Source organism: Hypomesus transpacificus, chromosome 12 (assembly GCF_021917145.1).
Source record: "Hypomesus transpacificus isolate Combined female chromosome 12, fHypTra1, whole genome shotgun sequence".
Taxonomy (NCBI): domain Eukaryota; kingdom Metazoa; phylum Chordata; class Actinopteri; order Osmeriformes; family Osmeridae; genus Hypomesus; species Hypomesus transpacificus.
This window is the reverse complement of record NC_061071.1, coordinates 4,377,496-4,393,967: the sequence shown is the minus strand read 5'-3', so window position 1 is coordinate 4,393,967 and position 16,472 is coordinate 4,377,496. Positions and strand designations below refer to the sequence as shown.

Sequence of the window (16,472 nt, the reverse complement as noted above, 5' to 3'; positions counted from 1 at the left end):
ACAGCCTACACTGCACATCAATACGTGACAGATCTACGCAATCACCTCAAAGAAACCTTTGCGTTTGCCCAACACCACCTGGAGAAAAGTGCCGAGGGTAGGAAAGCATTCTACGACCTTAAAGCATCCCAAAAAGAACTCCAGACGGGAGACAAGGTGTGGTACTACAACTTCACCAAACCGGTTGGGGTCTCAAAGAAGTTCCTCCCAAATTGGTCAGGCCCCTATGAGATAGTAGACAAACTCTCACCAGTGGCCTACCGCATAAAAATTAAAAAGGGGCAACACACCCCGCACCTCAAATGGGTCCACTGCAATCAAATAAAATTGCACACCCCTCTAAAAAACATAGCAGACCCAATTCTAATTACTAACTAATAAAATTGGATAACCTAGAAGTTTCTAACGAGGAACGCCTTACAGCTGGACACCCCATAAACAAACTACCTAAGCCCTCACCCATGAAGTCCAAGACTCCAGGAAGTCACACACTTCCACTTCTTTTTATTTCTATTTTTTTAATTTTTTTATTATTATTCTTTCCTCTATTAATTTTCTTCTTCCTTTCATTTTTTAGCATAGAACCTTAACCTAGAGAAACTTATTAATAGGACCCAAGTTAGTCCCATTGATTCCTGCCTTGTTTAGAGTCCACTCATGCCAATGTGTCCAGTAGAAATGCTGTCGTACTGTCGTGTTTGTCTTTTCTCTGCTCTTCTTACGTGCCAACAGCCCAACGACGTCGAGTCATCGGACGTTGCCAGCAGGGGGATATGTAGCAGAGAGTCAACAGACAAAGCTTGGTACCATCCACACCTTTCCCCTACCCCCGAAAAGGGGGAAGGGTCCTTCCCCCTTTTGTCCTTATCTCCCAGAAGATGCTTCAAAGGCCCTGACCCAGCATGGGGTCAGGAACAGAGACCACATGGTCACACAGTATCAGACAATGGAGTATAAGGGAGAACTTTCTTTCGTGGAGTTACAAACATATTTCTCAAGGACTACATGGCTCATGGACACTAATTCAATGACAGTAGTCGATGTGTTATAATGTGTGTTTTCTCATTTACCTAGAACGTGTTTAATTGATGTTTGATTATAACTCCCCTTCAGATATAGTTAAATCAGTCAATCTTGATATCAAAATAATTGTATCATACTAACAAAACCAGTTATGAACGTTGTATTGCTCTATTCTGAAGTTTAAGCATTTCATGGACATTTGAGATAATGGAATTTAAACTATCAGCCACTTCACACCTCTGGGCAGATCTCAAGACGACGCCCAGGTGGAAGTAACTGACCAATGAGAGAGGTCACCTTCACACGGATGACCCCCTGTTCTTTGGAGTATAAAATCGCCGAACTTACAATCACCCCCGCTTGTTCGTAGGATTAACTTGGGGTGAACGCGTCACTCTCTAACCTTTACCTCATAACCTGCACCTTCACTTTGCGCCCGGAACTTTGACGAGAGATTCCGTTTCCTATTCGTTGGATATAACGAACCATTGACTCCGTTCTTCAAACCGACAAAAGTAACTGCGATTTGCAATATTTCTTACTTGTGACATATTGGCATGTTGTGATTGAATTGTCGATGTTTGATTGTATTTTACAAATGATTTAACTTGACCATCGTTAGATCAGTTGCTATTGATCGTCCATTGTTACTATAGAAGCCTCTTCCTCTGTACCTCTTCCTCACTCTCTCTCTCCCCTCCCCCTCCACACGCGCTCTACGCAGCCATTGTGCCAGTGCGCTCTCATTAGAATTTAGGCCTACTGTACTGCTTTAGCCCAACTAACCCATAACTTATCTGGTATGTGTTCACTATAATTACATTCTCTTAAATAAATCATTGTGTATAATACTCGCGTATCTCTCACGTTATATGATCTGCTCTACTTTCATAGAATTCCCTACTTAAGATTAGACTGATTATTACGAGTGCTATTATTCAATATTATTAAACAAGGTTTCCTCTGTCCCTTTCACGAATCAGAGGTGGTGCCCCCAAGAACGACTATACTTTATTATAAACTAAGTATTGCTAATCTTAACCGTGCAAACCACACTACAGGCCCCATAAATGCTTGAGCCGACCCTGTGACAGTATGTGTTATATCAGTGAAGATTGTTCATAGTGTTTGTCTGCACTGAGCCTGTTTTGAGACGTGTGTTAAGAGTTGTGTTGCTTGGAGTGAGTTTTGCAGGTGATGTGAACTGTTTAGCTCAGGTGACTGTTGGTAATGCAAACTGTGGTTAGAGTTTTGCACATGTGGCTTCAGTTGTGACCACTGTTGTCAAGCAATCGAAAAAACTGTAAGAGTTTAGGAAACTTGTTAAAGGTATTGAAAAAATTGTCATAGTGAATGTAAAAAAAACTGTAATATCACCAACATGTCTGAGCTGAACGTTCACTGGGACATTGGAAAGCATTTAGAGTTGGGTTTGCTGAATATCAGTGACAAAAAAGTGGCAACCCACTCCAAGCCTGATGGGACCTGTCAGAACCCGTTGCATTCGGTTTGGACCAGAATTGGGCTGTGACATTCAGGCTTGGTCATTTCAGCTGGTCTAGCCTACCTGACATGGTAGTTTCATGTTGAAACATGTTTAAACTTTTTTGATTATAAATACAGCTTAAAAACAAATAAAAATGCCTTTTGTGTTTGGGTTGGACACTGTTGGTTGGCCTCTACTCGGACTCAGGTCGGGTCTGGACAAAAACACACACAAGTCACACAACAGTACAATCTCATAGTCTTACATTAAGACTATGAGACTACTACACTCAATTCCTGTAATATTTGTATTTTATATTGTATTTTATATTGTAAATTGGCAACTTATATTTTACTTATTGTATATTTTATTTTAATTGTATTCCACTTTGTATTGCTAGTTTATGTATCCTTAGTATAGTTAGACCACATATTTAAATTTAAGATTCCTATATGTTTACTGTATGCACCTTCCTGCCAAAGCAAATTCCTTGTCTGTGCAAACTTTCATGGCGAATAAATCCCATTCTGACTCTGATTCTGATTCTAAACCCCATACATCCCAGTGTAAAACAAATTCTAATAATACATATTTTGGAATTGCCATTGCATTTAAACAAAACAAAAATCAGGAGGGGCTGCAAAACCTCAGCACTCACACTTCCCATGTCTGCTTTTATATCGACGTGGATCTTGGATCTTAATACAGACAGACTTTGGAAGACAATAAGCTGTTGCTTAACCTGCCTAAAGGCTCTCCAATTGACACCACTCCCAGGTCAGACCCTGACTGCACCTGTTTGTCTTCTGTCCTGAGACAGAAGAGCATTTGTAATGTTAGTATACTTGACGGAGGCTGAAAACTGCAGCTGGGTCTGTACAGTTTAATCTGGCTGCAAGGGAAAATATGAGTGTGTCAGTGGTAGATGAAGTAGATGGAGGGAGAAAGAGACAGGCCTGTCAGTTTGAGGTTAACCTAGAACGTATGAGTGTCTCAGGCAGCATACTGAAGTGACCATTGATTGTGGGTGAAGCACTAACACTTACCATCATGTTCTGGCACCCCCATGTGGCTCCTCCAGGGTTGGTACCAGGTGCCATTGTCCTGTCCAGAGGCGAACTGGATCTCAGAAATTAGATCAGACCCAGAGACTGAGCTAGACTGAGGAATGGAGGCAGACACAGTGACAGGGCCACCATTCTCCGTTTGAAACTCTTTTTAGGAAATTAAAGAGAGAACATTAATTAAATAATAATATCACGGCACAAAATCACATTATATTACATGTGCATGGCTATTACACATCATTCAACAACTACACATTATATTACATTAAAGAATCACAACATGATATTCACAACCTTCACAAGTCACATTCTATAGAGCCATATAAGTTCTAAAAGACACAGTTGATTTGATTTGATACTTGACTGTTTTGGTATTGTATAATGCATGTACAGTATGGACAATGATGACAGCTCCAAATTCCCATACCTTTCTCGTCCTTCCTGATATTGTTGATCATGGGATTCTCCCTCAGGGCATCTTCAAGTCTCACCTGCCAATCACATGCAGTTTTCAGCCAGGAAGCCAGTGACACTACCATTAAAATAACATGTTACGTAACAAAATGCACAACAAATACGATTACATTTTTGGTGTTTTTTTTATACAACTGACCCCCTCTGATGCAACAATATCTCCACCCCTTACCCACATCCCTTCAGTAATCACCTCACCCAAAACTCCTTTTCCCACCGTTACCTTCCCCTCCAGCCAGTTCTTACCACACGTATTAGAGACTCAGGTCCATCCTCTTTCCTGCGCAGATCGAAGGAGTGACTAAACCACAGATGAAGAATATGGAATAAATTACAATTCTTATTCTTATATATATTTTATATTTAAATAGTTTTATTCTTAGATTGTTTAGTTATTAGAAATAGTCACATTTTTGTAATTTCACTTAATTTAAGATTCGTACATGTTTATTGTTTGCACCTCCCTGCCACAGTCAATTCCGTGTTTGTATAACATACATGGCGAATAAACCTAAATCTAAAATGAATAGAACGTCTAAGATAATTTAGAAAACCAACCCTGCTCTGGGCTTGCACTTTCTAATTATTATCACTTTCTAATTATTTATTAATTTCACAATTGTTAAAACACAATTTCACAATTGTTAAAACACATTTTTTTAAACACATTTTTTTAAACAGTCACCCATTTTATCAAAACTGTAAATACATTACAAAATCTTCAAACAAAATGTCCAAAACCTCTGATTCTTCTGGCAAAAACACTCGCCCCTAAACCATTTAACGATCAAACAATGCTTTCAGATCATAAACACAGCAAATCAATATATAAACACTATGGAACAATCATTAGACACAACACAAATCAGCGACTGTCAGCTTTCACCATGGTGTCTGTCCATATACGAGAAGGGTTCAACATCAACTAGCAATTTTTACTGTAAATGTTTGCCGTCCACCATACAGCCCTTTTCTCAACCCAATTGAAAAGTTTTTCTCTGCATGGCGGTGGAAGGTCTATGACTGAAACCCATATACCAGGGTTAATCTCTGACAGGCAATGGAATTGGTCTGTGGTGACATAGGTGTGGAGTGTTTTCAAGGCTGGATTTGGCACACCGGTTTTTTACCCAATTCTTTCTTTGTTCTTTGTTGACAGTAGACAGTTGTTACTGTTTTAGCAATTGTGAAAAACTGTAATCAACATATCTTACTTCAACAGTATATAGCTTCTCTGGGCTTACTCTGAACTGATGTGATATTGACACTTACTGACAAGGAGGTGAAACTGCATATTGCCTAACTACAGAGTAATGTGCACTTTTCAGTTCTCAGATCAGCTAGAAAATATTTTGAAGAAAACGTGTATCTGTACAAAGCAAATAACAAAGAAATGTGTTGGTCCATGAAGAGTTCGTAAAACAATTAAAATGTGTTAGATCAACTAAAGGCCAAGAACCCCCCCCCAAACGCACACACACTCAATTAATCTGTTGTGGATAGGTTGTGTTCTTATCATATAAGGCTTTCTTACGCAACAGTGTAATTTATGGAGCTGCCTAACCAGACTGATCTGTAACTCTGGAATGTGTGTCATGAGTGTGTCTGTTTGTATGTGTCTGTGTGTGAGCCTGTGCATGAGTGACTTTCTGTTTGTTGTATATCTGACATATCCCCTTCAAACTGTGGATGTGCAGGTTTGGATCTGTAAAAGTGCAATAAGTTGCTAATTACAAACATCAAGATGCAACACAGTCATTACTCTTGTCTGGTCAACCTTGCTCAAATGAACTCTCTTCCCGAAATGAATCAAACACCTGGTGTCTTCCTGAAAAGGCTCAAAGACAGTGTTGTGTGTCAACTTGTGACTGAATAATTGGGTAACAACCTTTGTTCTCTCTCATATAGCTGTATATTATTTGGTATTATTTATTTTCCCACCCCTAAGGATATTTGGACTACATAGACAAGGTAGGTAGGTTTCAAAATGTTAATCTTGGTCACGATTGTGTTGCTTGTATTGGGATTTATGTTCCGTTGCACGGTTTAGGAGAATACAACGTTTTGGTGGCAAAGAGTGCCTTGAATGCTAGCTAGTATGCTAGCCACTTCAGTGCCAGCCTTAACATCACAACGTCAGCACCCTTGTGATGGGAAGTTCGGATCATGTTACTGACTCAGTTCTTTGAGTCTCGTTAAGTAAAATGAATTAATCTTTTTTTTAGTCATTCGTTCATTTCAACTTCCACTGCAAACATTTATCGTATTCTCATGTATATGTTAGTGCATGTAAACCAGCAGATAATATTTTAAAAGAAAAATTCCCACATTAAAATAATGCATCATGACAGTTTGTATGATTTCAAATGGTCATTATCACACTAGCATTGAATTATCACGGCAAACAATTACACTGCACTGAACTTTAAGTAAGGTACAAAAAAGTTAAAATAACAAAACCTGTCATTATTACTTGTGAACGAATATCATTCACGTCTTACTAAGGAGTCAGATGGCTGAGGGTTGTCAGATCGCTGAGCAGTGAGGGAGTCGGGCTAGTAATCAGAAGGTTGCCGGATTGATTCCTCGCCGTGCCAAATGACGTTGTGTCCTTGGGCAAGGCACTTCACCCTACTTGCCTCGGGGGGAATGTCCCTGTACTTACTGTAAGTCGCTCTGGATAAGAGCGTCTGCTAAATGACTAAATGTAATGTAAATGTACTAAACCTAGTCACGCGAAAGTGAATGAGGTAAACAAATCCTTACTGTTTCCCCTTGTTTCCCCCCTCACGTGAATTACCTGATTAGAGACCTGGGGCCTGTTCCATAAAGGCCGCTCAAAAAAGCTAGACTTACAGTCCTTAACCAGACTTGAATAAGTTTAATTAGTCAACCGCGGCTTAAGCGGTTCCATAAATGCCAATTTCAGCTCACGCAGTCCTACTAATTCAAGTCAGATTTAACTAGTCAAGCTAATTGCGCGTGCACCCTATTCTTAAGCCTCAAGCCGTTCCACTAACGTTCCGTTCCACTAACAGGCAACGCTAATTCAAGCTAGACCTCAAAAAGCTTAGACTCTGCAGCCCAGATCAGGCGATCGTCGAAAAAAGGAGTTATGTCGCAAAAAGCTAAGCGTAAACAGGGCAATTGATTTTTTGGAGACAATTTGTTAAACCATTACCACCCTTAAAATGCGTAAATTGTGGACCTACCAAATCTACTTAACATATATATATGCATTTAGGCCTACTAATAATTAACGTAATTTGATGAGCTATCTGAAACCGTTCTGACAGTAGGCTAGCCTATGGCCGAGGAGATTGAGAATAATAACCTAAAAAAGAAAGTGGCAGCAATTGAAAATTGTAGAATAAAATTCTAAACACTGAAGAAGGCCATGGTTAATTTGCACTTAATGTGGGCCGATAATGTTTTTGTCTTCACATCTTGAACAAAATCAATAAATTGCTTCAAAATAACTTTGCCACATGCATTTATTAAGTGATAGGCTAAATGCTGAGCTTTAAGATAAAATGGAAAGATAACCATGACTAAAATAGGGATTCACTAGAAAGACTATTGCACAGATCCAGCACTGACTTTTTAGATTAGAAGGTGACCCAAACTGCACACTTTGTTTGGCAGAACAGTCATTTAAAATTGCTCAGCATGACTATCATTATTATTACTGATACTGAGTATTTCCAATTAACATAGTCTGCCTCCACAGATCCAGAGGGGGCTTGGAAAGTGACAGACTGTGGCTGTGCCAAGTGTTGTCATAGCCTCAATTTGGGAAAGCATGCCCTACTGGAACCATTGGGGGAGACTGTTGGGCACAGCATCTAATTGTCTTCTTTGGGAAGGGCAACATTTGGGACACTGTCATGTAGGGGCAGCATAAAGGGCACTTCATAACAGCACCCTTTTCCATTGGAAGTAAGGGCATGGGAACAGTCCAATTTAGGCCATTAAAAGGGCACCTTATAGGGTACTGCATCACAGTTTTTATACTATAAAGGAACTCATCAAGACATGTTTTTAAATTTATAGAGGGCACAATGTCATTTGTTGCGTGGGGCATCCTGGGCACTCAAGAATATTTCACAATGTGAATGGCAGACAGTAGGGCACTTGGTCTAATTTTTGCCACTCGAGGGCATTTTAGAAACACTTTCAACCATGGGGGCACCAGGCAGTCACCCCCTGTGTACAATGGGCCTGGATACACTCATGGGGACAGTATATTGCACCTATAATATTGGGGAAGCCGAGGAGAGGTAATATAGAGGCTTGTCAACATATAGGCCACTTTAAACAAAGAAAATACTTTATACAATTGAATAAAAAGTCTCCTTGATTCTTTGTGTTTCAAGATTACCTGAAAAACTGATGACAATATTCAGGTACTGCTTTGGAGCAAGGTATACCCTTCATATTTCCTGGCATAGTTCAAGAACGTCCCACATGCAAAGACATAGACAAATGCAGACAGACTGAACAGTGTCAAGGCTTGGCTACAGTGGGTTTGCTTCCTTGTGTGAGATTCCAGCAGACTACATAGTCTAGGCCTACCTACATAGACTGCAGTCTACCACCCTCCTTTCTACTATTATAGTTTACTCTCTCTATATATATACATATTATTTATGTTTTATTTTATTTTTAAGAATGACAATTAAATCTATCTAGATAAACTATGCTGGGCCTGCTGAGCCTATACTTCTTCCACAGGTACTGGTCTGGGAAGCATTACTTCTGTCTCTGAAGACCCTTGGGGCTGGTGGGATAAACGCTCTCTGTATAATCTGAGCACCTTCATCCACCACAGGCTTGTCAAAGAACGAATACGCCATAATTGATTGTAACTTGTCTTGACGCTCTGCTTAGTTTCTAAGGCCTTATTTTATGTCAATAAACCAATGGCTTTTGAAAACAGATAATGACATTGGGCCTCATTCTCGAATGCAGTTAAGAAGAATTTAAGAAAGAATTTCTTCTGAATTGGATTTAGGAAAACATTTGGCATTCATGAAAGTTTTCTCACGTGCGATTTGTTCTGAACTTCACAAGAATTTCCGAACTCGAAATAGCAGTCGTAAGTCGGGCAGAGTTGTCTCAAATGCGATTCCTTAAAAAAACACAAGGGGAATCGCATTTAAGAAAACTCTCTGTGTTAGAAGTGTTAATGAATTTGTGAGAAATCGTTGGTGATTGCGTTCACATCAACTCTACAGACTATGGCAAGCCGTTTTATCATTTAACCAGTGAATTCTTGATTTCAAGAATTGCTTTTTGGATATCAAGAATTCGAATTTTGGATATCAAGAATTCATTGGTTAAATGATAAAACGGCTTGCCATAACACATCCTCGGATTTAAATAATTATAATAATTAATCTTAGCCTGGCTGCCAGCCCAACTTCTCCCCGCCCACAAAAAAATTTGGTCGGGAAGTTGGGTCTGGAGGGTCTCGTATTGTAGCCTGGCTGCCAGCCCAACTTCTCCCCGCCCCCAAAAAAATTTGGTCGGGAAGTTGGGTCTGGAGGGTCTCGTATTGGGGACCAACTACAGAAAACCAGAATCTGGGCGAACCAATTAAATTGCCGGGCGGGCTTTATAGGATGATGGACAGATGATCAACAGTAACGTAATCACCCACGTCACAAAAGAGCGTTTAAGTTGAATTCGTTTTGAACAAACATGGCTACCGCTGGAGATCTGGGATGTTATGATTCTGCCATCGAGTCTGTTTTAGAAGACATCGACAGCGCATTAATTTTGAAAGAGGAACAGAGAGACGCAATCAAGGCATTTGTCAATGGAAAATATGTTTTTGCCGTCCTTCCTACGGGATTCGGTAAAAGTTTAATTTATCAGCTGGCCCCGATGGAGTTGTAATCCTAAACGGAGAACTTGTTCGTATATGCATTGACCTTTATTGTTTCGCTCAAAAAGGTTGACCGTGTGAACAAGTACTCTCCCTACCCTTAAATTAATTTTACAACACCGGCAAAAATCGTTTGTATTCATTCTTCAAGCATACTTCAAGTCTGCTTGTAGTTTAGTTCTGTTGACAACAACTATGCGGTGCTTAACATACGTCACATACTCTGTTGCTCTGATTGGTTGTAGATCTATCCAATTGAGCGAAGAGGCATTTGTTTTCCAGGCTCGTTTGAAACACGCCCTGTAGTCAAAGCCCAACGGAGAGTTCTCAGACTCATATTCTGACTAGAATTATGAGTATGACAACGTCAGGCTACTCGTATTGGGGAACAACTACAGAAAAACAGAATCTGGGCGTACCAATGAAATTGCCAAGGCGGGCTTTATACGATGATGGACAGATGATCAACAGTAACGTAATCAACAACGTCACGAAAGAGCGCTTGGGTTGAATTCGTTTTCAACAAACAACATATTACGTTGCTCTGATTGGTTGTAGGTTTATCCAATTGAGCGAAGAGGCATTTGTTTTACGAGTTCGGTTGAAACACGCCCCGTAGTCACAGCCCAACGGAGAGTTTTCAGACTCATATTCTGACTAGAATTATGAGTTTGACAACGTCAGGCTAAATTAATCTTGCACACTGTTAGATCCAGTGGAGAACAATTCCACTGCTCATCTCACTGTTATGATGGTTCACCGATGCACCTGTGCACCGGTTGCTTTTCGCTGGAACATAACTTGCGTTCCTGTTGCTTTCCTAATTGTGTCGATTCTGACTGCACACGTCACTGCTGTTGCGTGCCCTTATAAGGAGCTGTCGGGGCGTGTATGTATGCAAATTCAGGAGCACGAGGACGCGCTTTCAACTTAAGAAAACTCTTCCAGGGGAGCACAGCTCAGAAAACTTTGCTGCGTAGGAACATCAAGCGTTCATGAATTTGGTGGATGTCTTTTTCTTAAGTTATTTTCCAAAGCCCGTAAGAAACAATTCAGAAGAAACTTAAGAAAATGTTCGAGAATAAGGCCCAATATTTCTTAACTTGTTAATTTAAATTAATATATTTTTGAAATGAAGTAGGCCTAAACACGTGAATCATTCATATCTGCACTTCAAAAAGTCAAAATGTACGTTTCCGAACACGGACTAAAGTAGCCTGGCTCTGCCCTCCTATGTACTTCCGCTCAATTTGGATTTTGCTTCTGTACTAGGTCTGGGAGCTCGGCTCTGAAGTCGGTTTCCAGAAACAAATTTTTTGTAGGTCCTATCAGCGAACAGAGGGAGTGACTGAGAACGATGACGTTGATGTCGTGCACTAGTTTGAGTAGTTAAGTAATGGCGGCGGAGAACGATGCGAGCGAAACTATTCTGCGGTTGTGGCAACGCTGCCGAATATCCATAGGTTAAAGCCGGAGCAAGAACATTCCTTGCTGAGTTTGTTGGTGGCCATGATGTTGTGGCCCTCCTCCCCACGGGGTTCGGGAAAAGTTTGATTTTCAAGCTACGGCAGCTAGCTCCGTTACAGTAGTGGTGAAGGAGTTGGTGAAGGAGTTGGCTAAGGCGAACGCTTGCGATTGGTTATGGCAGATCAGAGTGGCTCTGGGCAGATCCAATAGTTTGAAACTTCAACAGAGGACCCGCCTTCAAGGAAGTTAACGTTTGTCAATGGAGCGATCCCAGACCCTCTGTACAAATGAAATGTACGAGGGTCTGGTTAGGACCAGGCTAGGACTAAAGTGCTTTGCGCACAGGAATTTACTCGACGGAACTGTCTTTTGAGATTCTGTTTCCGCCTGTTTGAAATTATTTGCAACACATTTTAGTTTAGCTTGACTTTTAGCCTGACACGGATCAGGCTAGTTCCGAACCTTGGTTACGTAGCTAGAACTAGAATAATCCACCTTAATAGAACGGAACTCTCGCTAAACTAATTGAGACTTGGCAAAATTAGTCTTGATTTTCCTTAATTGACGTTGATGGAACACCCCCCTGAGGGCTGGTCTGTATGTAAATGTTGGGGCGTGACAAAGGTGTTCAAAACCGATCTCTTACAGCTGCAGTTTCAAGTTGTGAGATTTAGATAGGAAAGAGGTGTCAATGGACTTTGAGGTTCACTGTATGTCCATTTTACCCACCAAACTGTCGGTATTCAACTATGACAAGAATCAGAATCTGAATGGTATTTATTCGCCATGAAAGTTTGCACAGACAAAGAATTTACTTTGGCAGGAAGGTGCATACTAAACATTTAGGAACCTAAAATGTGGACTTTCTATACTAAGGGTACATAGGGTACATAAACTAGCAGTACTAAGTGGAATTAGAATTAAATAAAAAGTACAATAAAATAAAATATAAGTTGTCATAAAATAAAAGACAAGTTTACAATTTCGATATAAAAATACAAATATTATAAAAAATTAAAATGTACAAGTTACAATTGTGTAAATGCAATGTGTTTTAAGCAGGAAGTCATTAGAGTCAGTGTGGACCCTTGGCCTTGTTGAAGAAGCCAAGGGTGAAGTATTGGTCCTGATGGACCGTAGCCTTCTGCCGGACGGGAGTGACTGAAACAGGGAGTGACCAGGGTGGGATGAGTCGGCCACAATCTTCCTTGCTCGCCTCAGGGTCCTCGAGGTGTGCAGGTCCTCGAGGGAAGGCAGATTGCAGCCAATTACCTTCTCAGCATTGCGGATGATACGCTGCAGCCTGCTCTTGTCCATGGCAGTGGCAGCAGCGTACCAGACGGTGATGGAGGAGGTGAAAATGGACTCAATGATGGCTGAGTAGAAGTGCACCATCTTTGTCTTTGGCAGGTTGCTCATTTCTTCCGCTGCCGAAGGAAGTACATCCTCTGTTGTGCTTTCTTGGTGAGGGAGCCGATGTTCAGTTCCCACTTGAGGTCCTGGGAGAGGATAGTGCCCAGGAAGCGGAAGGACTCCAAATTGTTGACTGAGGAGTCACTCAGGGTGATGGGGGTGAGTGGGGCAGTGTTCTTCCTGAAGTCCACAACCATCTCCACTGTCTTAAAGGTCACATGACATGAAAACTTAACTTGAGGACATTATTTAACATTAATATGAGTTCCCCTAGCCTGCTTTTGGTCCCCCAGTGGCTAGAATTTTCGATAGGTGTAAACCAAGCCCTGGGTATTTTTCTCCGCCTTTGAGAAAATGAAGGCTCAAACGCTCGGTTTGAAAATCCCCTTCTTGTGATGTCACAACGAGCCAGGCAACCGCCCTTCTCTCTGCTTTGCCCGCCCAGATAATTTGGCCCGCCCATGAAAAACTGAGCTACAATCGTGCAAAGGCAAGTGCGATTTTTCCTGGAGAGACATCATGGCTAGCAAACGAACAAAGCATAACAGTTGCTCAGTGTTTGGATGTACAAATCAAAACGAAAGTATTTTTTTAGTTCCTTCATCCAAGCACAACAAGTATCTTAATTTTCTTTTTGCTGGAAATGAGCCAACACAACTTCCCAAAGTTTTCTATGTCTGCGCCAAACATTTCAGCCACCTCTGCTTCCTCAACTTGAGCCAATACAAAGCTGGCCTTGCTTAAATTAAATTCTGGATCATTTCTAACTGTCCCTGTCAGGCAACAAATCTTGGACAAGTAAGTTAACTAATGCTATATAATTTTGTTGCTTTACTGTATATGTTTACCTAGCTTGCTACCCTTAGAATGTGGGTGTAACATTAGCTCTGCAGCTAACAGCTGAGTTACTGTTGCTAGTGTAAAGGTAGATGGCATCAAGTGTGTGTGTGAATACAAACGCTGTAACACCAGTGTTGTACACTTCTTTGTTATTTGAATAACCGTTCTGCTGTTGGTGTTATGGCGCGCGATATCCGCCTTTCTCTTCATTGAAATTACTATGAGTGTGCACCCCTGCAAACCAGGGTGATCAGATGAGAATGGCTAAATTCCAGGTATCTTACAGCAGCGGGGGCTACGAGCCATTGCGATACATCCGTTGTAAACATTAGTACGTTGCCGCCCCTCTCCTCCTCATTAGAATTTAAAGCTACAGAGACAGAAACAGCGCGTTTTGAGGAAAGCTCATTGTGGGACTACTCGTAGTATGGCAAGTAGGGCAAGGCACTTCACCCTACTTGCCTCGGGGGAATGTCCCTGTACTTACTGTAAGTCGCTCTGGATAAGAGCGTCTGCTAAATGTAAATGTAATGTAGTATGGAAGCAAATCGTGACCAAAATTCAAATGAAAATGCATTTCCAGAAACGCATTTTCATTTTAAGAACGTGGCTGCAAAATCGTGACCACAATTCAAATGAAAATGCATTTCCAGAAATGCATTTTCATTTTCAAGAACGTGGCTGCAAAATCGTGACCACAATTCAAATTCAAATGCATTACCAGAAATGCATTTTCATTTTCAGAACGTGGCTGCAAAATCGTGACCACAATTCAAATTCAAATGCATTTCCAGAAATGCATTTTCATTTTAAGAATGTGGCTGCATTATTTGACTCATAAATAAAATTAGTAATCAATCATCCTATTTGCATTTGCATTTTCTTCCTCAAGACTGCACATGTTATGCCATAATCAAAAAAAAACAGAGCGGACATTGCATTTTCATGTTCTGCCCGCAAAGAACTGCCCATAATTCGAAAACGAAAATGCATTCTGAGCGGCGCAGCAGAGTGACGTCAGTAGCCGCTCTTCTTCAGCTCCCTGCTGACCGAGCTACCCATCTTGTTCGGTAGGGGGCGGTGTGCACATACGCATTGCATTACATGGCAAATGTGCCGGGAAATTGATTGAATTGCCGGGTCTTTAGAGGACGTATCACAGATCATGGCGCTCCCTCAAATTGTTCAGACACTGATAGAATTAGCTGAGCTGGTAGAAACTAATAATATATCTGAGTCTGATGCCCGTGACCGAGTAGAACAAGTCACAGAGAGCTTGGCTGCATACTCTGCCGTCACAGACGTACACATTAATGAGGTTGCCATAGTAAACCTCTCTTCAGTCCTGGAACGGCTGGATGCTGTGGAGCCTCAAATGGGACAGGGACGACCAACCATCCACATCCCGTTCGAGTGCTAACGGCCTAGTAGTAGGCTAAACGTAATTCCCTCTAGGAACGGTAGGTCCTAGCTATAGAAACCAGAATAATAATATGGATATGACACTAAATTAAAATGAGCTTCTTAAATTAATTTGCTGAATTCATATATTTCATTGATAACTTAGCCCTTATTGTGTAGCTATGTAGCCTACTGTAAAGTTGTAGTTAATGTGTATAGCTAGCGTTAGTGCTACCTCCTGGGAAACGGTCTAAGGCTATTATAACGTTATATGAACTCATCATGTTATTCCTGTCACACTAATGTAGAGAGTAATACAACTTATAAAATCCTTGAACTTCCCTGTCAATATAAGTTATTTGGATCACCTAGCGCTGCAGATGTGTACAGAAGTGAGAAGCGGAAACGATCACATCTGTTTTCTGGTTCGAACGCTGAGCGCTCCGCATAACCCCTATTATGCACCAAGGCTGAATTTCGGGAAAGATACTTCAGATACAGTAATAGGGAACCACTAAGGACTATATAAAAGCATCCAATAACCGCATATTATGTGACCTTTAAGAGCTTTGAGCTCTAGGTTATTCTGGCTGCACCAGGTCACCAGGTTGGCCGCTTCTCACCTATAATCAGACTTGTCTCCACCAGAGATGAGCCCAATAAGGGTGGTGTCGTCCGCAAACTTCAGGAGTTTGACGGACGGATGACTGGAGGTGCACCTGATGGTGTACAGGGAGAAGAACAGAGGAGAAAGGATGCAGCCCTGAGGTGATCTGGTGCTGATAGACCGGGAGTCAGAGACCTGTTTGCCAAGCTTAACGCACTGCTTCCTGTCAGACAGAAAGTCTGTGATCCACCTGCAGGTGAAATCAGGCACGTTCAGCTGGGAGAGCTTGTCCTGAAGCAGGGCTGGGATGATGGTATTGAAAGCAGAGCTGAAGTCCACAAACAGGATCCTGGCGTAGGATGCTGGGGAGTCCAGGTGCTGTAGAGTGAAGTGGAGGGCCATATTAACTGCATCGTCCACCGACCTGTTGGCTCTGTAGGCAAACTGCAGGGGGTCCAGTAGAAGGTCTGTGATGGATTTAAGGTGTGCCAGCACCAGGCACTCAAAAGACTTAATTACCAGAGGTCAGGACGACGGGTCTGTAGTCATTATGTCCAGTTGGCCTGGGCTTTTTGGGCACAGGGATGATGGTGGAGGACTTGAGACAGGCTGGCACATGGCATGTCTCCAGGGAGGACAGCTGGTCAGCACAGTTCTTGAGGGTGGCAGGGGAGACAGCGTCTGGCCCAGCTGCTTTGCTTGGGTTCTGCCTCTTGAAAAGTCTGTTAACTTCACTCTCCTGAATGGAGAGTGTCGTCACTGAGTTGGTGGGGAGCGGGGGGGAGGGAGGGAAGGGATAGTTCA

General features: G+C 41.6%; 1 protein-coding gene across 3 annotated transcripts in view; it reads right to left on the bottom strand.

The window, feature by feature from the left end:
• Positions 1-16,472, bottom strand: part of si:ch73-204p21.2 — a 34,083-nt gene that overhangs the window by 13,073 nt on the left and 4,538 nt on the right. For all 3 annotated transcript variants that reach the window (XM_047031592.1, XM_047031593.1, XM_047031594.1), the window contains 3 exons: positions 4,297-4,351; positions 4,004-4,067; positions 3,556-3,723 (listed from right to left, as the gene is read on the bottom strand). In XM_047031592.1, the coding sequence (XP_046887548.1) occupies positions 3,556-3,723; positions 4,004-4,067; positions 4,297-4,351 (287 nt within the window). The remainder of the gene's footprint in view (positions 1-3,555; positions 3,724-4,003; positions 4,068-4,296; positions 4,352-16,472) is intronic.